Genomic DNA, 24512 nt, shown 5'->3' with positions numbered 1-24512 from the left:
CTCTTTTTTTGCTTAAATTATTCTCCTAGCTTTCCTCAAGGAAAACCAAAGCCAAATGTCATTCCCATCATATGTAATGATATCTTGAGGCAGATTATAAGCATCGCCTGGAGTGCTGCTGTGTTCAAAGTTCTGTAGAAAAGAGTGTCGCAAAATTGCAAACTGAGTGCAAAGCAGACAATGAGCATTCAGTTTCGGCATGCTTGGTAAACAAATTAGTGTCATAGTGTGAATGCTTTCAGAAAGACGGCTTCAATAATCACTGTTTAAGCATTCGGGAAAAAAATCTGTCTGACTAGTGGGAGGTGTTTAATCTAACAGGTGCACACTGATAAAACCGAACACGGCATAAACTTCAGTCTGGAAAATAAAAAGAAAAGCAGAAATGAGAAATTATGCACATAATTTATTTTCATTTTCATTCAACATCGCAATGCAAAAAGGAACACTGCAAAGCAGAGTTGTATTGAATGTAGGATCGCTTATTGGTCTTTGCTAATACACATAAATAACTTTTAATTAATAACATGAGTATTACAATAAACATTACAATATAAATGCCTAAATTTAGAATATTAACAGTCCTTTGTTACACATGTACAATCCCATTTTTCCTCTCATGAAACAAATGGAATAGAGACACAGAGATTGGCAAATAGCCATACAGTTTACTCAGATTAATCGAGAAAAACAAAATTCCAAGTATATTTTTGATGGTTAGGTCAGTGATAGCCTTAATCCTCCTACATGTCTCAAACACTTAACAAAAATAGTTCGGAAATGAACTTAGATCAGAATCTATTGTAACCCCAAAACCTACTGATGTGAACAACATCAAATCCACATTATTTTAGAATTGAATAGCTTGAGAAACAAGAAGTATACTGTAGCTAAGGAGTAAAATACAAATTGCACATGTCATATTCTTTGGAGTTATGATTCACCGCAGTTTGCATATTTGGGCTATTTCATATGTCATACTTAATCCCTCGTAAATTTCAGGAATCCAGTACACCTATAGCATCCCAAAAAGCCATAAAATCTATCAGCAAATAAACAAGGATACATGTAGGCGTTTGGCACATCTTATTATTATTATGTAAACAAAGGAAATCATTTTTAAGTGGATCTGTTTGTTTCTCTGTACAAGAATGTTCAGGTGGCACGAGTCCAGGTATCCTCAGTGGAAAATGTCTCTGCAGGATTTGACTGGTTTGATTGGCCGTGCTGTTACGTTTACACCCAGGAGTCCAGTGGTGGAGGTTTGTTATCCATGAGGCCCACAGCAGGCCTGCCAGCTCTGATGAAGTGCTTTCTTTCACTTATCGCCTAGGCCGATTTGCATGAGAAAAACAAGCCACAAGAAAGAAATCCTTCAAAACAAAATTCTGTAACCAAGTTTCAATCTGCTAATCCTACATGCTGTAGCAGTTACTCTGTTAAATTACAGTAAAATGGCAGATATATTTGTCAGTTTTCAGCTGCAACCGTTTGTTTTGTTTTTTTCAGTGCACTGACTGCATAAAGCACCGTTCACACAAGTAGCCCAGCCCACAGCCCAGAAGGCTTCCAGGCATCACATGACAGAAAGTGCACACGAGAATGCAAATGTCTGGTGCTGAGATCTCAAACATTAGCACGTCTTTAACCTGTCAGCTACCTAATAATAAAAAATAATGTGATATTGGAGTGTGCCAATGTGCAATTACTGCAGACATATTTTATATTGTCACGTGGTCAGCCTCCTGAATGGTCTATGCAAACGGCCGATTGAGCACAAACAGCATTTCAAGGAGTATGAATGTCCATGAAGCTGTGTGTTACATGTGAGAAAGGACAACTATATAAACTATCCTGATGAGATTCTTCCTAAAATGTCCAAAGTGCATTTGTGAAAGTTTCTTACTGTAAAAGAAAAATGACTGCACTGTGCTCTGTTGAATACAAGATTTACTGTAAGGTGCTGTAAACTGGTTGGTTGTCATATATTGTTCCTACTGTAATCTCCATAAACAGTTTATCACAATAAAACTGACTGTGTGCACCTGACTCGAGTAACCTGAATTTATTTTCGTGTCTTTTTTCAAACTATGATGATATATCCTTCTCTTTTTCGCTTTATTAAACATTTCATCAGCTACCCTGAGAATGAGAGCAGGGCTCAAAGACATAACATTCGCATAACTGATTTAATAACTGATTAGTAACTACAGGACTCACATAGTTCTCAAAAAATGGAAAAACCGAACCTGCATCCAGAGCAAGGTTTTAATAATGCTTTTTTCTTTAAAGCATCAGAAAAGCATTAAATGAAAGCATTAAAATGAGTAGAACTTAAACATTTAGGCTTTGTGCACTGTTATCCTGTAAAGATGCACAGCCCAGTATCATTTAAAGCTCTTCTTCGGATGTTAGCTGCCTTTTGTTCTGTTCTCTGTCAGATAGATCAAACTTCAATAACGTTGATGTCGGGGCTCTGGGGTGGCCAATCCACGACTGATAGGGTGTCATTGTTGTTGTTTTTCTATGCACGTATGTGTTTTTACTGCGTTGCGAGTGTGTTGGCTAGATGAAACCGAAATTTCCAATTCAGAGTTGAGACTCCATAACTTCTGTTTCCACTGACTTTCAGGCAACTGTTTCTGTTTCCCCAACTACTTTTCTGTAGTTGGGAAATACTTCATTGTTTCCCTTCCTTAAGAAAAGCATCCTGACAGTTATCCTTCCATAGAGACCATTTCTGATGAAGGGCCAAATAAAAACCTTGTGAAAATGGTCAGGTACAAGGACTGGACTAGAAACGAGTGAGAAAGCAGCCAATGTCCAAAGAAAAACTATGAAGGCCCTTCGGAAAGCCCAGAGAACTATTGCTCAAGACCCCTGTGGCTCTTTGGAAGCAAAATATAATGAAATTAACAGGTTACTCAAGACTTCTGCACAATACTACATCTATTTAGCACCAGAAGGGTCCAAGCAAAGTCAGTGTTAAATGTTAAAAAGCCGGATTACCTGAAGAGTGTCTCTTTCCACAACAATGGGCGCCTTTCCATCTCCAATTCTATCATTTGGCTCCAAGCTTGAATAAACATCTGCAAGAGAAAAATCCTATTATATCAATAGTATCATTTCTTGAAACTGATACTGATCAGCTTCGTTTTGCATCTCCAGTGACAGCTGTAATCATTATGGTGCTGTGAGCATTACGATAACACCATCTATCCATTTTATTCCACTCCAGGGTCACTGAGGGGCTCGAGCCTCTCCCAGTAGTAACAAGGACAAGGCTATTACACAAACACTAGAATTTAACCTCACCTTAGACATTTTGGGGGCCACTAAAGTGAAGATAATTGCACACTTAGACATGATGATGTGATAATAAGAGTTTATGAGTAGCCTAAAAATCTATAACCATTAATCAGACACGTTTTCAGTCAGTGTGTGGCAGTCTTAATCTAAAAAATCCCATCTTAAATGCATAAATCTTCACTCAACAGGATTTTTTTACTAATAAGCAATTAAGATAAACTATATTCATGTCAATTTCTATGCATGTTATTCATTTATTTAGTATGTGTTGGGGGGGGGGGGGGGGGGGCACATACACGCTAAAAGGTGTGTAACTTTTACCTTACAAATTTGCTTTGTGCCATTTAAAACCAAAAAGCTCAGAGAAAAACATTTAAATGCAATCATTCACTGAGAAGATTGCCCAAAATCCTCCACCCTTCACCAACCCCTAAAGGATATTTAAGTGGTGTTTATGTTTTGCAAAACAGCCCTGAGAGAGAAGAGAGTAAACCTGTTTAAGGGGAAGCTAGAGGTCGCTCTTGACGTGGGAAAGTGGGTGTCCTTCTGAAATCAAATGTGACTGGTGATGCATGAGCCTGTCCTGCCTCCAGGAGAGACTGTTCAGGCTAATAAGCCGAGTCTGTGCACTGATAACCTTGGCGGCACATCACTGGTTTGGGGGCAGTGTTTAAGAAGAATGTAGTCCAGGACTGCGAATGTTATGTCTTTGTCCGTGACATGAGAAGAACCTCAGTGTGTTTGACAGCTTTTTTACTCCCAGAGCTAGAGGACACTTTTCTCATTTAGATGATGATTTAATAAAAATTCACTGAAGGAATGCACGCTGCAATTTTCTGACCTTGAGTTTTGTCCATGAGAGGCAAAGTGATGTCATCACTTCCTTGCTTTGCGCTCTTGGGTTTTTTTGGCACTCCGGTAGTTGTGGGCTTTGAAAGACGACAAACGTAACATTACTGGATGACAGATGGTTTGCTTTTTGTGATGTTCTAATTTTATAAAGTGGCACGACACTGAAATCCTCTGCTAAGTGGCTTAAAGCTTACTATAAACACTGCTTTTCTGCATATAAATCAAGGCCAAAAATACACTCTCAACCTTTCTTTCTTTACTTTTTTTCCACACAGATCTTCTTGTTTCTTCCTTATAACTATTTGGCAGCATGCATTGCCATATGTAAAAAGGTCTGAATGATCATGCTTGTGTTAAAATCAATCTTTTCTTGAAGTTTTAAATTGGCACAAAATCAACACAGATACCTTAAAGTGGCTCTTGTTCCAGCCGGCTTTGTTCAGAGTGTTTCTCAAGTCCTTGTAGGCCCATATTGTCTGAAGCACATGGGAGGCTGCCTTTGTCTCCCGCGCTGATTGGCTGACAACGGATCATATTAGATATTGTATAAAATAAGCAGAGGAAATCTCTAAGACAGTAACGTCTCAATGATTAAACTCTAAATGCACTGGAACACGGCGAGACGATGCACTGAGGCAGAAGTCTAAGAAGATATTACGGCCAATAAAACTACGATGATACTATCTTTTTTCTGTTTTATCTATAAAAATGTTAGTTGATCAGCCTTTTTTTATTATTTAAGCTTATATATTTAAAAATGTGTAGATGTATAAGATTCGGTTTTTAACCTTGACTTATTGATGGCCACCAGCTTCTGCACAGCATGACCCTGAATGAGCAGCCGCGCGTTCTCTGGGTTATCTGTGATGATCTCGTGAATCGTGTTCAGTATGGACACCACCGTATCCCCCTCGAGATTCTTCGCTGGATGCTGCTGCCCACACGGCAGATTACCGACGAGGTCCCTCAGAGCATAGTTCCCTGCAACCAGAGACAGACAAAGATGAAAATGTTAGCTCGGCTATGCGAATAGAGCCAAACGTATACAGGCGTTAGAAACCTGTACCTATTAAATCTTTGTTTCTTCTGTCCATAGCCAGGTTGCGAAGAGCAATGGCCACAGCTCGCACAGCTTTGTCCACGTCTGAGCGCAGGAGCTCGACCAGAATAGGCAGACCTTTCTCTTTTCTCACTGTCGCCCGGATATAGCTGGACCACTTCAGATGGAAACACAGAAATGAAAAATAGCAGAGGGAAGACGTCGTGGTTTTTGATTGTTTGGTCAGTCTTAATTCTTAGCCCTCATAAACATGAAGCAATATTTTCCAGTGAAATTCCACTGAAATATAAAAAATAAATGTTTGTTTATTCAAATAATGACTGAATAAGGAAAATATGCTTGGTATAAACTGAATGGGTTTAACCAGATTTTTAAGTGTATAAATTTTGAAACTGTAAGGTAGAATACAGCTTTGGCTGCTCCCTTCACAAGGGGGTCACCACAGCGGGTAGCTCCACATACATGATTTGGCAAATGTTTTACACTGGATGCCCTTCCTGAAGGGATTTGCATCTCCAGCTGGGATCAACATGGTTAGGCGAATGTGCCAACCACTACACTGGTAAAATCTAAAAATAAATACATAAATGAATAAGAAATCCAATTATGCACTTTTATCTGCTCTCTTTTGACATGATTAGCTGTAAAAAATAAAAAATAAAGAAAAAAGTCATTTTACTTTTGGAGCGGCCTTCTTCTTAAATGGTAGTGACATTCATGGTGCACTATATGTTACAAAGCACATTAGTTAGAAGACCTATGGACCCACTTGGGGGGGGGGGGGGGGGGACACAGCGGCAAAAGCTATTTTGGATGCCGATGACACGGTCAGACTAGAGAGTAAGCTGCGTAATGATGTCGCCTGAAAAAACAAAGCCAACCAGTCAAGAAAAGAAAGCTTCGCATATCCCCAAGGAAGGACTTGAAGAGGTTGTCTCTTTTGATTGTGATTGCTGCAGTGATTGGAATAGAGGGTAAATCGATCGCTCCAGTTTAATTCACTTACGGTATTTCTTTAGGATAGAACTTTATTTTAAGCATCTTCTTCTCTTCTCCTAATACACGTGCATTTATTTAGTGACTTTGTAATCTTACTGACCACTCAAAGCATTTCAGACAGCAAGTCACGTTTGAAGCATTACAGTCACGCAGTACTTCATCTAACCCAGATCCACAGCACACAAATCAACCTAACATGCATGTCTTTGGAGCATGCACAATGGAGAGCAAACTCCACACAGAAAGGTTCCAGCTGGGATATGAACCAAGAGCTGTCTTGCTGCGAAGCGACAGTGCCAACCTCTTCAACACCCCTTTTTAAGGCTCTTCTTTAGCTATATTCTTTATAGCTTCTCTATAACAATAGAGAGTATAATCAAAGCAAGTGTCACATTAAAACTGCATTCATTTAAAGTTTAAACACTTCACAACAGCAACCCAGGTAGTTGTGCGTATAAGAGATAACTCTTCTATCTACTCACAGCCCAGTGTCCCGCAGCGAGGTTCTGCAGCGCTCCTGCAGCTGCCTCCAGGGTGTTCTGGTTGTGACTGCAGGTGAGAAGAGAGAGGTAAAGCCTCACCACCTCCGGCTGGTACAGCAGCTCCAACCCTTGAACACAAAGTCAGAGAAATATTACTCTAAAAAACAAAAAGAAGAAGAAGATCCCAAACCAGTTTGCAAATATATGTTTGTGTTCAAGACGTTTGTCTATGTAGGTCAGTTCAGGTCAGCAGGTTGGTAGGTCAGGGGCTAAATATATATTGTTTAATGGAAGAGTGTGGAAGAAAATTACTACTCCAGCTCACTCCCTACTGCAGAGACTTTTTTTTCTGTACTAAGCCAGGAGAGCGGAGGCTGCTGGATGCCTGACAAGTATAATAAAGCTGACCCTGAACCATAACATGCTTGTCATTCTGATTTGCATTCACAGACTGCAGCGTGGGAGGCATAAGCTGTTCTCTGATCTCTTTCCTAATGACAGCCAGATCCACATATACAGTATTCAAGCATACGGTACAATAGCGATTTCTGTTCTTTTCTCTTTTTTTTATCTTATACAATACCACATAAAGACATGTGGGTCATCCAGTGTTTTGAGCAAACGCCAGATAAAACGTTCAGTCTTTGAGTTGATGGGCTATTTTGTTTTAGTAATGAAATTTTCTACAAGTGGCAAAGGTGCTGATGTGTGGCTTTGCATTTCAATGAATTCTCTTTGAGGCCATGCCAAAATCATGCTCGCACAGCAATTAATGTAACGCAGAAAGCAGGTACTGATGACTGATAATAATGATAGACAGTGGAAGTCCTTCTCAATACAGTTACCTTTCAGCTATTTACAGTAAGCCTGATGCAAAGGTACTCTACTTTTGTTATATTTAAAGTGCAGTGTGAGGCTTATTACTGTATTATTGGATACCTTTCATTAGCTCTGTACATTTTGGCAAATCCAATGTACTGTATTTTCTGTCCATAAATCCATTTTTCCAACCTGCACATCACAGATACACACATGCACACAAACACCGGTTTTTAGTCAGAGATAATGTCAACAAATTGATCATGGTATCACAACATCACCGCTACGGAAAGATTCTGGAGGAATAAGCAGACTGACCTTGATTGAACCACTCTTCTGATTAATGTGATTTGAAGGGAAAGAAGAAAGAACAATGTCAGAACAATGTAATTATGCCGCAAAAACGGACACATCAGCAGAAAACACATGGCTCCTCCGTGTAGCGAGACACTGAGCAACTCATCAGGCTAATGTTTTGCTCACAGGGGTCTTTGTCAGCTTTAGCATTGCTGAGAACCATAAAACTTTAAATCACTGTTAACTCAAACCCTAATGGTTCCCCATTAAGTTGTTTCCTTCTCCACAGAGTGCTGCAGCCTATTAATTCTCAGCAACATGTCTAATTTTTATTTAGGTATATAATGTTAAAAATAATGGTCCAGCCTTTGCTGTCCTTATTGTTGCATCAGTGGCATGGTGCAAAAATTGCATAACTGATGTAACAAAACATATCTAGGCGTTTTCCAATTTCTGAACCTTGCATTCCAGCCAAAAAGTAAAATCTATTATCAGCTCCTCTGTCTGCAGGAATATGAAATATTCAGACTCTGAGAGGCATAAAGGGATAATAAAGAAATGTGAGGCCTAACAGCAAAAAAGGCAAAACGAACGATCTGGTCAGAGATTACAGCTGTAAAGTGTAAACAAACAAAATGTATCCCGCTGAATATTAGTACAGAAAATGTGTGCCAAGCACTGAAAAGGGAGGAAGAAGAGAATAAACATTTTGATAGTAAACTGTCCATCCCTCATAAAATTACTGCGGATATGTTTTAGACATTTTCACCTTGTATACAGCATATAGAGTCCTAGTTTTGAGTCACACATGCTATGATGTATCTTACCAACCTTTGGGTCTTTTTCCTGAAAAACAGTCCGTTTCATTTTTCTTTGGATGCCCGATGGATCTCATGAGATGATTTCCGTGGGGCTCCTGAAATCGCTCCGCTCCGGGTATTTCTTTGTGAACGTGATAGGACAGGTTCCGAAGGATGCAGACGCAGTTCTCCACCGACTACGTGAAGAGCAGTGATGAAAGATTGCAGTTTAAAAAAGGATGTATAGAAAAATAATTCTTTAAATACCACATCAGAGACATTAGATTAGAGTCTCCTTATAAAAAGGAGAATTTTGAGAAAATCTCAAGAGCTTTGAAGAACCTCATCCATACCTAGATTTGATGACGTTTAATAACCGGCTGAATCTGGTGCTGTTTCCAATATTAACTTAAATTTGAGACTAAAGCAACTTGACTTTCAGTGGATTTTCTATTTCAAGTACTTTATAGTTAAAGTACTTCAATAAATATACTCACAAACCATCCCTAAACTCTAAAAGACAGAACATTTAAAAAAAATAAAATAAAAGCAGAACTTCCACTTAAACAGTAAGAGAGACTAAACACGGGTTTAATTAGAAAGACAGACACTAATAAAGCATTTTTTACCCCTAAACAATGAGCTCAAGTAATAAGCCAACATGACCGGGGTTTAAAGATTTTATGCTCCGGTCTCCCAATAGCAGGATCAGAGAAAAAAAAATCTGTGGCCCGGAGCAATACATCCCGATATACCCCATCCATCACCTGTCCACTGACACTGAAACGAACAAACTGAGAGCAACACAAACAGTTTTCCCTAAGTGGAATTTCTACAAACTGTTGTTTAGAGCAGCACTTGAAATCCCCCTTGTTAAGTTTTATGGGCATTTCATAAAGAGGGGTATTTATACCCATGGTGTACTTGTTGTGCTGTGCAGGTTCAAAATAACTCAAAATACTTTACTAACTGTAATAGTCAAGTAGTAGATAAATATTTTATAAATGAACACTATAGATAGCTATGTTTATTCTACTGCTAAAAGTCATGAAAAGTCATTTTAAAAGGAAAAGGGCATAGAATTTAAAAGTCAAAATTATGCGGCTAAAACTGTACAAAGATTGGCAGAGCTGTGGAAAAAATAGTTCAATATTTAGTTACATTTCTTGGGTACATGGCTGAGACGTTTAGGTTCTGTGTCCAAATGGTGGAGTAAATGTGAAGTTTACCAAACTGGCCCAAGCACTGACAGGTCAGCTGGGTAAAATGAATTGCAACAATACTAAAGGCCATTTTAAATAAGTTTGGAGCATGACTCGTAGTGTTGAAGAGTTACTGAAGTTCATCTGTCGGGCACGTTTGTTGGGCATGTCCAGTACATCTTTTCATCCCAAGAGCGATACAAGCAATTAATCATTCCATCAAGTGACTCCCACAGACCTGTTTGGATTCACAATTATAAGTACCTCACTACTTTGTTAAAGGGTTGATAAACAGTGGTTGATAAAAATGTATATGACTGTATAGTAGAGGTGTAAGTAGCTATAGGGGTTATTAAGGTAAAAAACTATATGGTGTATAAACATGCAGTCAGTGATAATGTCACAAATATGCAGCTACACTGTTGTATATTAGGAGTCACCAGCATCACCAGTTATGATGTCACAATTTTAAGCATGGTTACATTTCTCTGCAGCTTTGAGAAATAATTGTCATCATTAGAAGCTACATTTAGATTTTTATTTATTCTTAAACTTGAAATAAGAGTAGTGACTGCAGCGACCTTATTGTCTGTGTCCTTGTTGACAACAGCTGACTGAAGGGCATGAAGGAGCGCAGCCACCAACCCCTCACACTCTCTCAGTCTCTGTCGAGCCTCGGCCCCATCTGAGCTGACGTTCCTGCAGAAACAACTTTGTTTGCAAAGCTGCACAAACTCCATCACAAGTGAGCTTTTACCGGCTGTTTGTCATATGTTCCACAACGGCCGGCAGGGTTACCTCAGACACCCAGAGGTGTTCTTGAAGACTGTGGTCCACTCGGCGCTCTGCAGTTTCGAGGGGTCTACTAAGTCTCTCTTCCAGCCTGAGTGTGGGATGATGATTTCATCAGTCAGTGTTTGAAGTCCGTGGTTGATTACCATCATCTTTAGTGGCTCGTGTGATGAGAGGTTCCACAGGGTGCCTGCAGTGATAGAATACAATTATGAATAAAGAATAAAGTTGAAGAAGTAGCTTTAAAAAAAATCAGCAATACCTGTCACTAACTCTTTGACCTCCATGCTGCTGGTCTTCCTCAACAGCCTAACTAAAGCTTGGATTCCATCACAGTTCTTGATGGCCATCTTATTATTGTGGTCTTTCCCGAAAGATATGTTGCGCAGTGCACCGCAGGCCTTGCGGTGGACTTCTGCCTTAGGATGGTCTAATAGTCCCACCAGAATTGGCACTCCATTCAGGTGGCGGACCTCTTGCTTTATTCGGTCATTCTCATAACACAGGTGCTGCAGATAGGCTGCTGCGTTGGACTTGACCGGGTCCATTGGGTGGCTGAGCATGGAGATCACCTCATGCAGGTTGGGATCTCTCCAACGCGGGTCTCTTCGGATACTGTCCAGGCTGACCATGCTGCTTCGTTTGTGGGGTAACTGCAGGGTCTGCGCTCGACACATGGCCTGAAAGAAAGGATTCAGGTTCCCCTCCAGCTGTGCCATGAAGGCGTCGTCGTAGCCACTTCTATAGAGACAGATTTACACACACACATTCATGTGTGTATCAGGATTGATAAAAAAATACATCTCATTTATCAAGTCATCTGGAACATGTGTTTACTTCCTTGCTAAAAGTGGAGATTATTAATAAGCGTTTTTTTAGCTAGTACCAGTACCAAAATTAGCCAGTAGCTGCTTACCTCTTCCTCTGTAGCTTAATAAACAATGTGCCTAAATTTGCTTGTGCCTTTTGATTGTGTAGTGGTCACAAATTTAAAACTTTAGCTTTTTTTTTTTCACCTTTGAACAAAAGCCAGGTTATCTCTTTGCTCCTGCATACAGAATTTATGCTTAGCTATGCTAACAATCACATAGCTTCAGACTCATAGTACTGTATGTGAGGTGCCATCTTTCGTCTGCATATTCTCAACAAGAAAGTGAACCATTTCCCAAAAACTATCATATTCTTTAAAATTCAACAGCCTTAATTAAGCAGATTCACATTACAATCACTGTGTCTAATAGATTGAGCTTCAGTAAATTTACAAGTGTTGTATCTTTGGTAAACAGTTCTGTCTGTCTGCGCGAGCGAAGGAAAAGCTTCTGGCAGCCAATAACAGGTGAAACCTCCTTATTTATCAACTTTGCAGCAGGCTGCCATCACCGATTGATACCAGCTGCTACTTAACTGCTGTCCATCTGTCTTTCTATTATCCAGGCTGACTCGAGACTGGAGCAAAGACAGAATCTGGATGTTTGTGCAGGTAAATAATTTAGTATATAGTATTATCATTGATAAAAGATTAGATGTACATATTTAAAATGTTAGGTTGTGAGATTTATAATATTTTTTTTGGAAATTGTCAGGAATTTTTCTAGAAAACGTGTCAATAACCTTTTGCTTTAATCATGCTAGAAAAACTAATCAGTTGTAGTGTGGATATATGCTTGCTATGAATGTCAAAGGTCAACTGGCTTTTCAGATTAGCTTCAGTTTGTAGAGGCCATTTGTAAAAGGTGAACTCTTTACCAGAGACCTTCTTGATATTTCAATAAACCAAACTGCTCCTTCACCTCCGACTAGCCCCTCCTCAAAACACACACATAAATTGCCCTAAATAAACTCACTCCACACCAAACCCGCTCAACTGCTTCACTTAAGAATGTCCTGTTAAATCTTCACCTCTATAGTGTAGAGACTGACTGACAAACCAACACGAACATATTACAAATTACAAATTCTCCCCTCAAATTATCTACATAAGGACTGATCTGTATTTGTCCCCATCTGTAGGCCACAATGCAAAAATAGAAACACACTGTGGGATCCGTAACATGTCATCTAATGTATCATTACCTACCTGGTTCTCGAGGGCTCCCTGAGAAGCTCCATGGTGGTGATTGGCCTAAACTGGTGGATTCCCCCCAGTGTTGGGTAATTTAGAGGTGGGTGGTTGGTCTTCATATCCACAGGGTTTTCTCCCCGTTCACTGTGGCCGTCCTGTTCTGGCTGGCTGCTCAGGCCTGCAGAGGCGTAGCTGTCTCTGAGGAAGGGTAAGGTGTAGTGAGCCCCTGACTGGAAGTTTTTGGCGGACCAGTAGCCATGGAGGTTAATTCGGGACAGGCTTCCATATCCTGCACATAAGTCACCACCGATACCTCTGTAGGCATCAGGTAGGGCGTACACTGCGCTCTGACTGTCTGGGTTAGCTGACTGAGGCTCAGAAGGCTGCACTATCAGCTGGGGTTGTGGGGGTGCCATGGTAGTGCTGATGGTTGTTGTGGTTGGTGTAACAGCCTCAGAGGGCTGAGTGCTTGTTTCAGGAGTAGGTTGTTCAGTGGTAGCGTCATCTCGAACCACTGATGGTGATGTGAGATCAGGTGAGGCTGATGTCTGCAGGTTCTCCTGCTGTATCTCTGTAGATTCTTGGGTCTCACTCGTGGCCTTTTCACCCTCTTGTTCCACAGCCTTGGACTCCTACAAAGATAGACGCGGCTGTTATCCCAGTCTTTTCAGAATCTGTGTTAATCTTCCCACTTTTCTCTCTTTCCTTTTAATCCCAGAAAACTGATGTTTACAGTAACATCGGGAGGTATTTGGTCTGGATGTACTGCAGTTGCACAAAATTGTTTCTGTTACCTGCAGTGTGTTAATCATTTTGTTTTTAACTCTACGGCATATCCCATTTCTTATAGTGATGATCAATCATCATCTTTTTAGCACATCCCTGGCTTAGTGAGCCTACAGTAAATAATGACTTCTTTGTTTCTGCCAAAGGATAATGAATTCCCCTTATTTGAAAATGAGTTCAGATTGGAATCCAGCAAAAGAAGTTGAGGCCCAGCCACTGTTTGGAAGCAGAGTCAATTGCTGGAAATTTAATTGTCTGGTGTAGTAAATTGATTTTTACTTTAACTCTTGGATTGTACAGTGTACGATAACTTATTGTCAAATTAAACTAACCATATTCAATTCAATGACCAATGATTAATACACCTTTTAAGTCTGTGGACTTGCCAATCAATCAAAATCTACATTAACAAGGTGCATTAAGTTACCAGGTGGTGGCAAAGTGTGACCTTAAAGTCATTAACCTCAGTGTCTGTCTGCTGTGGGGTGTCGGTTTCTGTGGAGCTTTCATTGGTCGAGGTCATCACAGAGGCAATGGAAGTGGGCGTGTCCAGTTCGTCACTGGCTGATGGGTTATCCAGAGCTCCTTCTTTGGCTTCCTGGGACAAAGACAGTGGAGGAGGCCCCTCTGCACTCTGCTCCTAAATAATTTTAAAAAAAGAACCACGTAAAGCTTTGTCAGTGATCACATTAATGGTGTGTATTGTGTACAACCCGACCCAATCAATTAGTCAGCGTTACTAGGAAATGCATTGATTAATATGAAAAATGGGGGAAAAATACATAACATTATTCAGAAAAAGTAATTTAGAATAGGTTTTGTGAAACAGTTTGTCCAGCAGCACATGCAGCAGTGTATCAACACAGCTGAGCAGATGATGGTGGGGAGCCAGGCAGTGGCTGTTTTATGAATTGTTAAACAATTGCCCATCATTTTGCTTTGTCACTATACTAACTATAGCGCATTCTATCTTTATATATAGTTGTGGTCAAAAGCTTAAATACACTCATCATAGACAAATGTCATGCTAAAAAAACAAGAATTAAGTGCAGAAGTTTCTGTGGAATCCATAAAGGTTAAAATCATACATACTTGCCAATCAATCAAAAGTATGTACTACAGTGCAACTGTAGTACATCCAGACCAAATTGTCCTTAATAAGTTGCACTTCAACCAGATGCTTTTGGCAGCTAACGACAAGCTTCTGGGATCGTTCTAGGTGGATATTTGATCACTCTCTTCTTGGCAGAATTGTGTTAGAATTCATTTACAGTGGGGCAAAAAAGTATTTAGTCAGCCACCGATTGTGCAAGTTCCCCCACTTAAAATGATGACAGAGGTCAGTAATTTGCACCAGAGGTACACTTCAACTGTGAGAGACAGAATGTGAAAAAAAAATCCATGAATTCACATGGTAGGATTTGTAAAGAATTTATTCGTAAATCAGGGTGGAAAATAAGTATTTGGTCACCTCAAACATGGAAAATCTCTGGCTCTCACAGACCTGTAACGTCTTCTGTAAGAAGCTTTTCTGTCCCCCACTCGTTACCTGTATGAATGGCACCTGTTTGAACTCATCATCTGTATAAAAGACACCTGTCCACAGCCTCAAACAGTCAGACTCCAAACTCCGCCATGGCCAAGACCAAAGAGCTTTCGAAGGACACCAGGAAAAGTATTGTAGACCTGCACCAGACTGGGAAGAGTGACTCTACAATAGGCAAGCAGCTTGGTGTGAAAAAATCAACTGTGGGAGCAATCATCAGAAAATGGAAGACATACAAGACCACTGATAATCTCCCTCGATCTGGGGCTCCACGCAAGATCTCATCCCGTGGGGTCAAAATGATCATGAGAACGGTGAGCAAAGATCCCAGAACCACACGGGGGGACCTGGTGAATGACCTGCAGAGAGCTGGGACCAAAGTAACAAAGGTCACCATCAGTAACACACTACAACGGCAGGGAATCAAATCCCGCAGTGCCAGACGTGTTCCGCTGCTGAAGCCAGTGCATGTCCAGGCCCGTCTGAAGTTTGCCAGAGAGCACATGGATGATACAGCAGAGGATTGGGAGAATGTCATGTGGTCAGATGAAACCAAAGTAGAACTTTTTGGTATAAACTCAACTCGTCGTGTTTGGAGGAAGAAGAATACTGAGTTGCATCCCAAGAACACCATACCTACTGTGAAGCATGGGGGTGGAAACATCATGCTATGGGGCTGTTTTTCTGCCAAGGGGACAGGACGACTGATCCGTGTTAAGGACAGAATGAATGGGGCCATGTATCGTGAGATTTTGAGCCAAAACCTCCTTCCATCAGTGAGAACTTTGAAGATGAAACGAGGCTGGGTCTTCCAACATGACAATGATCCAAAACACACCGCCCGGGCAACAAAGGAGTGGCTCCGTAAGAAGCATTTGAAAGTCCTGGAGTGGCCTAGCCAGTCTCCAGACCTCAACCCCATAGAAAATCTGTGGCGGGAGTTGAAAGTCCGTGTTGCTCGGCGACAGCCCCAAAACATCACTGCTCTCGAGAAGATCTGCATGGAGGAATGGGCCAAAATACCAGCTACTGTGTGTGCAAACCTGGTAAAGACCTATAGTAAACGTTTGACCTCTGTTATTGCCAACAAAGGTTATGTTACAAAGTATTGAGTTGTATTTTTGTTATTGACCAAATACTTATTTTCCACCCTGATTTACGAATAAATTCTTTACAAATCCTACCATGTGGATTCATGGATTTTTTTTTTCACATTCTGTCTCTCACAGTTGAAGTGTACCTCTGGTGCAAATTACTGACCTCTGTCATCATTTTAGGTGGGGGAACTTGCACAATCGGTGGCTGACTAAATACTTTTTTGCCCCACTGTAAATTGTTTGGTCCAGCTTTCAAGCGTAGTCCATACATTTTTGTAGTTTCAAGTTAGGGTTTGAGTTTGTAATTCTTGGTCCTTTTTCAAGAATTTCCATATTTATGATTTGCTATGTTCTTGTAATGTTGTTTTGGATTATGTGCTGGAGTTTATAGTTTGTTTGTTTTTTTGGAAGGTTATATTTTGGTTCTTGAGTTCTAATTATCATGTCTTTCCTATGTCTTTTTGTCAGCTCTCCATCTTTAATCACTTGGTGTTTAGTACTTACTGTGGTTGGGCCCCTGGGCCTAGGACCCAGTGTTTTCAATGTTATCTTGTTTGTGCATTTCCTGTCTTATCTTTATATTGCTGTACCACCTGATTCTGTTCACCTGTGTCTTCTTTTTCTCATCTGTGTCTTCTCTCCCTAATTACCTTGTGTGTGTATATAAGCCCTCAGTTTTCCTTAGTTCCTTGTCGTGTCATACTGTTGTGTGTCCTCCACATCATTATTCCAATATCTGGACTCTAGCCATGTGAATTTCCTGCCTCAGCCCCAATAAAAGCTCCACTTTGTTTTAGTTAAGTCCTCGAAGTCTGCTTTCTCCACCTTCACACTCCTTATGACAGGTTGAGGTCAAGACTTTGACAAGGCTATTCCAGAGCTTTATGCTAACCTGCTCTATCTATTCCAAAGCCTGTTTTTTGGGAGGATCGTTTCCTGCTGGAACACCAAACTAAAGTGCTATTAGCTATCTAACTGTTGGTTTAAGGTGAAGTTGAAGAATTTGGAGATAGTCCTAGTCCACTGGGATCAAAACTGTCCAACAGTATAAGGCTCTCACCACCATGTTTGTCAGCTAGTATCGTGTTTTTAGGTTTGAAAGCTTCATCTGTACTCCTCCAAATATACGTCTTGTCAAATAGCTCATCCATTGTCTCTTGACCATAAAACTTCACTTGAGTCTTGGCTATTCCTGAACATCTAACCAATTTCCTTAGATGGGTCTTCTTCCAGACCTTGGGAAAGTGGTGACACATCCAAATGTTTTAAGTACAATTGTCTGCACTAACGATCTTGGAATAAGCAGTTTTTTAGAAATGGCTCCTTCCTAACTTGCATAAATCTCCAGTTTTTCATCTTAGATCTTCACTGAGTTCCTTGGGATTTCTCATTGTTCTGATTATTGGTCAGTCCAGTGAGAGCTATCAAACAAATCATTTTTATGCTGGCAAAGAGAAACTCACTCATGAAAATCATGATCACTAATGAGAATTTAATAAGCCCTGGCCTTGTCCATTTAAAAGACTTAGAACCTTGTGCACTTGTGCAGCCTATTCTTGTATTGTAAAGTGATTAAAGATATGTGCTGTCATTCCACCCTGGAAAAGGAACAACTTGAAGATATCATTTAACACCCCAAATTATCATGACACTCATGCCCATGACGACAGTGTGTAGACGTCTGACCAAAATTCAACCGTATGCATAAGAATATATAGGATATATTTACATATACATATTTGATAGTATATAATTAAATCCAACTGCCTAAAATTGAGAAATATATTGCTGTCCATGCTCTAATGTACATAATTCTTACAATACATTAAAAGGGACATTGCAATTTAGTAAACAACATTATGATAGCATACTGTGTCATTAAAGCAATTGCACATAATAAGGAAGCTGCACTTAATGTTGGGTTGTGAGCAGAGTCAGTGCTGAGAGCTCATCTCCTTTCAATTATCATGTAATTTATGTAATTCAAAACACAAACTGTGAATTCCTGATGAAAAATATACTCACTTTTTAAATTAGACTAATATAAATAATAATAATATAAGTCTGGAGGAAAAAAAACACAACAATCTCTCTGTGTATGAGCTTTTTTGTGAACTGTAATCTAATTGGGCAAAATGTCCACTGGGAAAACAATGACTCAAGCTGGTTCAGGGCAGTTCTGTCCATGATCATGCCCATCATGCACAAAAAAGAGAGAGAGAGAGAGAAAGTAAAAGAAACGTAGCGACATAATAAGGAACCCTAAAAGGAAGCCTTATATACATACTAGAGTGCACAATACAGAATCAGTTGGCTTGTTTCTGCCATCTTGTAATCTAATCAAAAATATCTAGAATCCCTGGATATATGCATAATTGCTTTCTTACTTATGTGCACTGGAGTGTGCTTCCATTTGTTTTAGCCGTAATAGGCAATTCCTGAACTTTCACACTCAATTCCCGTTAAAATTGAGAAACTACTCCCCTTATTTAAACTGATAAAGTTATCAGCCAACTTTCTCGGCACTTGTGAAAACTTAAAACATTATGACTTCAGGGAGCTAAATTATCTTTCAATATTAAAAAAATATATATTTGACAGTAATTTTACAAGGAAGCTTTCAAAGACTAAGCAAAGATAGAGTGCTGTGAAAAAGTATTTGCCCTTGATTTCTTAGTTTTTCACATACTAGTCACACTCAAATGTTTCAGATCATCAGACTATTTTTATTATTAGACAAAGATAACCTGGGGAAACACAATCTAAAGAAACCAAAGAGCCGCTAGGAAACAAAGTCGTGACATCTATCAGTCTAGAAAGCGTTGCAAAGCCATTTCTAAGGCTTTGGGACTTCCCGAACCACCTAATCAAAGCCGTAATCAAAAAAATGGAAAAAACAAGTTATGAACTTTTCTAGGAGTGGCCAGCCTACCAAAATGACTCCAGGACAGCTCATCCAGGAGGTCACAGAAGAACCCAGAATAACATCTAGGCCTCGCTCACATTGGCTAAGTTCAGAGTTAATGATTCAGCAATAAGAAAGAGACTGAGGAAAAGTGGGATCCATGGAAGAGTTTCAAGGAGAAACCACTGCTGACCAAAAAGATCACAAAGGTTTGTCCCAAATTTTCCAAAAAACATCTTGATGATCCCCAAGACTGATTTGAAAATATTAAAAATAATATACATGTGTGATGGTCTAGGGCTGTGTTGGTGCTTCAGGATCTGGATAATATGCTATAATTGATGGACCCATGAATTTTTCTCTCTACCAGGAAATCCTGAAGGAGAATCACCAGCCATCAGTTCAAGAGCTTACTAAAGTTATTTTAGTCTAATGTTAATTAGACTAAATGTATTCTTAACTATTTTTTCTATGATATTCTGAATCTTGAAAGTGTGAGAAATATGCAGCAAATAAATAAATCAGAAAATGAGGAAGGGGGCAAAAAGCTTTTTTACAGCACTGTATATTTATTACTGCCCCATCTTCGGTGCTTGCAAACTGAAGTGGATGGGATAATGCTGAGTTCCCCAGAATTAAGTATGCATCAGATCAGCTCCACTGGCTGAAACATCATGCAGGTAATACTGGTTCCTCTGTGTTGTTAAAAACTGTATCTACCTTATTCACAATGTGTTAAGTAAGAATTTCTTGAAATGGCCCATTAGCAAAACTCTGAGCAGAGCGACACTGTAATGGCACTGTACGAGTCTCAGACAGTTAATTACTTAAAACAAATCGGTGAAACGTGGTTTAGCATCTCTGAGCCCTGAGCTGTGCTACTGCTCTGGTACAAAATGTGGATATTTCCATAATTTAATCTTGTTTATTTCAGGCAGAAGTTAAATTTCCTCTCCAATTTAACAAAACTGGTTTCATTAAGCAGAGTGGATTAATTATTGAACATCTTGGTCTGAGAAATAACTGGAGGAACTTTTTGACTGTAAACACATTTTCAGCTGACTTTAAACTTCACATTTATTTCAGTATGTGTCTGCAGAAATTTGATTAACGGCTCTGCTCATTGTAATAAATGGCTAATGTACATCCTTGAGTCTTCAAGACCCTCTGAGTGAAGAGTTAAAATTATACAGGCAATAATGAAAGCGCCCAATCAAAACAGTAGAGTACAATTAAAATCTTTTATAATGAAGAAAATCATTCAACTGCATCATCAGTGAACCATCCTCAACAAGTCCTCCGACTAATCGAAATCAATTTTCCCCGTGATCACTCAACGGCACATGCACAATATACTGAGATAAAACAAAATAAACTGTTAAATCTCCCCAAGCTTTCCTCTTTCTGAGGCTGCGGCATTAAACTGAACAAGAGGCGAGAACTAAAACCCACTGCATTAAATCAGGCTGCAGTGAGCAGCTAACTGAATGTGTGGAGAGGGCGAAAGAGAGCCTGATTCGCTTTCAAACACCTCACCTCACAAGAGCCCCTCATATCCATGTGCAAAATGTGTCAGTGGGGAGTGGAGATGAAAGGGTCACCCAGGAGAAACTGGCAGTGAGGGGATGATCCTAGCCTGAACACCTCTGGGGGAGGCTGATTGGATATTGTTAGGCAGCATTAAATGAAGGCCTGGCCAAAAGACAGAAGGGGTACTACTGTCCTCTACAGAAGGCTTGATTAAGGATTTGCAGGATGTTAATAGGCTGGACAGTGGCCTGTGTGCTGTCTCTGTCTGATTCAAGCTCCAGGGAAGGCCAGGCCCCTGTGAGTCAAAGCTCATTTAAATAACTCACTGCACCATCACTAAGTATGCTCGCAGAACCAAATAGGTCAAGATGATGATTCTGAATCCGACTGAGATTTAAAGGGGGAAAAAACGAGTTATAGTATATAGATGTTAGGTGCAGTGGTGCAGGGACAGAATGACATGATTAGAATCTTGTTCCCATCAACTCTCAGAATCGAGGCCAGCAGCAGCAGCACTCAGGGTTTTATTTTGGGAGGAAGAGGCTGATCTAATGCTGACTAAGTTCAGATTTTGGTGACCAGCTCAAGGGCATGACAGACACAAGCCATGATTCAATCTGGTCTCAGGTCTATTTCAAAAAAAGAACAACAGGCATTCTTGATTGCATTTACATGTGAGGGTCAAAGTCATTTAGGAGTGATCAAACTGAGGTATAAATTTGCTTAAACAGACAGCTTGTCTTTATCCGAACGGAGGATTGAAACAGTAATGCTGCCACGGGATAATAAAACATGACATCAGCCTGCTGATGTCAGAAGACATTAGTCACAACTTTGTCACAACTCATCTGCCCTCTACTATCTGTTGAATCAGTGATGCTTAAGCGCAAATGTGCAGAATAATTGCACTGAAATGGCAGACGCTTTAATAAACTCCTCTTATTTGTGGCCAGTTTCCTGCAGAAGGGCCATTATGCAATGCATCATGTTTAAGCTTGATGTAGCCACGCTTCTCTGTTTGAAAGAAATACTGATTCAAAATGACAATCCAGAGTGAAAAAAATGGGGAGAGGAAATTCTTCCTCAACATTTCCATCAGAAGCCAGATTTCACTCCTGATCACAGGCTGATCCTCAAATAGTTAAATGCTGCATGGTCAGATTTAATGTCTCACTGATACAGTACATCATGGCAATGCACTTAGCAGAGTGTGTGCAGCATCACTCCCCCCCCCCCCCCCCCCCCGCCACCCCCCACACCCCTCAAGAGGAACAACCTTTCCTCTTAATGCAATCAGATATGATCCTCCTCATGATATTGCCTACAACAACAAAAAAAAGCATGCATGTTCACACGAGCACACTCACAAACATGCGCACACTTGATGAAGACCTTAGCGTCATGTCCCCATGCACGCAAGGAGACCGCACCGACCAGCAGCGAGAGGTAAGGAGGTGAAGCTACTGATGCCTCTTTCATTCATCATGACAGAGGCAGAATGCAAAGCTGTGGATTGCTACAGTTTTCTCTCTGCAGGAAGAAAAAAAACTGATGGGCCAAAAAAAAAAAAAAAAAAAGAGGGAGGGTACAGAGCAAATAGAGCCATTCCACCACACACACTTACCTCTTTCACTTCAGCAGGCATTGCCAAACCTTTTCTGCTTCCCCACAAATGATGAACAAGATGCGTCCCCCAGTGAGACTTCTGTTTCTCTGCCTCTGCTGAATATTGCCTTGACTCTCTTTCAGCATCTGAGGCAGTTCAGACATGAGCAGCCATCCTTCCTCCCTGCTTGCACTAACACACGTCCGCGCACTCTCTCTCTCTCTCTCCCTCTCTCCCTCCCGCTCTCCCTCTCTCTGCCTCTATTACTCTTTCTCTCACAAACACACACTAGACGCACCATGCACACATTTGCTCAACACAGACGTTCCCTCGCATGCGCTCTCTCTCTCACACACACACACACAAATGCACGCACACATGCTCTGAGCGAGAATGAACGCGGGGCTCTCTCTCATTACTGCACTCCTCCTCTGATCTGTACTGCAGTTAATGTGTGTGCTATTAGCGAGGTGCTGAATCAACTGTGTGATGCCGAGCTTAGGTAAGTGCAGAGCCCCGCAATCCCTGTGCTCTCCCCAATATTTTCTGCCAGCTCTGGTCCAAGGAAACACGTGTACACACATGCACTCACACTTACAAGTGTGTATTATGCACACACATGCAGCTACACACCATTCCCTGTGGGCTCACAAGCTGATGCAGCTGGAGCAGAGCAGCCCGCACTAGTTCAGTACTATGTCACCCATGTGCAGCATAACAAGGAACAAGGGGGATTTGAGCAGTGGAGGGATGGTAGCATGGCTAAACACTGCATGCAGCGCTGGACAGAGGAACAGGCTCCGTGATTAGTGAACTAAAAGATTAGCTCAGAAAAGTGAAACAAACAAATCAAGCCCCTTTTCACAGCCTATCACTGTCTGCCAGCAAAGCCACCCCATTCTTTACCTGCTCAATTCATTATCATTTAGTTTATATGCCCCCCCCCCCCTCCCCCCCACAAAAAAAAAGAAAAAGCACACTAAAACAGCAGGTGAGGTAAATGCTGCACCTTTTTTAGGTGTCATCGCCATAAAATTTTGAGTTACTCATTGCAGATGTCCTTTGTGAATATCACAGCTGATCTGAGGCATAATCCACCACTCGACTAGATCATGATAAAGTCCTCTGTCTTACTTACTTTCTCAGATGAAAAAAAAAAAAAGCAGTCCAGGACATCTTCCAATTTTCCACCAGACCACTTGTACTGAGACAGCAGTAATTCACATAAAAAATGATTTGCTATCATCCACAGACCAGTGCTCTCCAGCTGTCTGTCTTATTGATTTAAGAGAACCCCTCGCTATCATTGATCTTTCATATTGCATAGTCTTTCACAGTCTACAGCTTGTCCTTCTCTAATCTAACACATCTGCATCTTTGAAGTGTGTTTCTTTTAACAGTAAGGCAATCATCCTTGCCTCGTTGTCATTTCACGTAATCCTTTGTTAGTGAAAAACCTGTCGTGTGCAATTTCATTTAAAATATACACATCAGTGGAGTATCTACTGAAATCACTCATGTGGCTCTTCCAGAGGAGCCTTCGTTTTTATGTCTCAGAGATCAACAGATTATGCTTAATACAACATTTTCATGAAATTAAAAAAAAAAAAAAGCAAAAGAAAATCAAAGCAACATCCATATATATATATATATATATATATACATACACGTACATACATATATCCCTCTCATTTTTGTAAATATTTTGTTATATCTTTTAATGGGACAATATTGAATATATGACACTTTGATACAATGTAAAGCAGTCAGTGTGCAGCTTGTTTAACAGTGTAAATTTGGTGTCCCCTCTAAATAACTCAACACACAGCCATTACTGCCTAAACCGCTGTCAACAAAAGTGAGTACACCCCTTAGTGAAAATGCCCAAATTGTGCCCAATTAGCCATTTTCCCTCCTTCGTGTCATGTGACAAGTTAGTTTTACAAGGTCTCAGGTGTAAATGGGGAACAGGTGTGTTGAATTTGGTGTTATTGCTCTCACACACTCTCATACTGGTCTCTGGAAGTCTAACATGGCACATCATGGCAAAGAATTCTCAGAGGATCTGAAAAAAACAGAATTGTTACTCTACATAAAGATGGCCTAGGCTATAAGAAGTTTGCCAACACCCTGAAACTGAGCTGCAGCATGGTGGTCGAGACCATACAGCAGTTTAACAGGACAGGTTCCACTCAGAATAAACCTCGCCATGATCGACCAAAGAAGTTGAGTGCACGTGCTCAGTGTCATATCCAGAGGTTGTGTTTTGAAAATAGATGTATGAGTGCTGCCAGCATTGCTGCAGAGGTTGAAGATGTGGAGGGTCAGCCTGTCAGTGCTCAGACCGTACGCCACTCACTGCATCACA

The 24512-nt window shown here is 40.5% G+C and overlaps 1 protein-coding gene across 2 annotated transcripts; it reads right to left on the bottom strand.

Moving 5' to 3' along the window:
- Window positions 1–386: 386 nt before the first annotated feature.
- LOC113025728 (splicing regulator ARVCF-like) lies at window positions 387–23798 on the bottom strand. Of its 2 annotated transcripts, XM_026173817.2 has the most exons (16): window positions 22163–23798; window positions 13924–14100; window positions 12690–13306; window positions 10875–11353; window positions 10619–10802; window positions 10402–10519; window positions 8650–8815; window positions 7840–7857; window positions 7642–7713; window positions 6703–6830; window positions 5228–5378; window positions 4950–5142; window positions 4569–4680; window positions 4151–4238; window positions 3010–3089; window positions 387–1329 (listed from the first exon to the last, which is right to left on the bottom strand). In XM_026173817.2, exons 1-16 carry the CDS (start codon window positions 22181–22183, stop codon window positions 1237–1239), a joined length of 2697 nt encoding a protein of 898 aa, XP_026029602.2. In that variant the 5' UTR covers window positions 22184–23798; the 3' UTR covers window positions 387–1236. The 2 variants fall into 2 exon arrangements, with proteins under 2 accessions (XP_026029602.2, XP_026029603.2); XM_026173818.2 differs by lacking the exon at window positions 7642–7713 and having other exon boundaries at window positions 22163–23797.
- Window positions 23799–24512: the final 714 nt, after the last annotated feature.

This window comes from Astatotilapia calliptera, chromosome 7, assembly GCF_964374335.1.
Source record: "Astatotilapia calliptera chromosome 7, fAstCal68.1, whole genome shotgun sequence".
NCBI lineage: Eukaryota > Metazoa > Chordata > Actinopteri > Cichliformes > Cichlidae > Astatotilapia > Astatotilapia calliptera.
The sequence above is the reverse complement of the archived record's forward strand: the minus strand, read 5'-3'. Positions and strand labels throughout refer to the sequence as shown.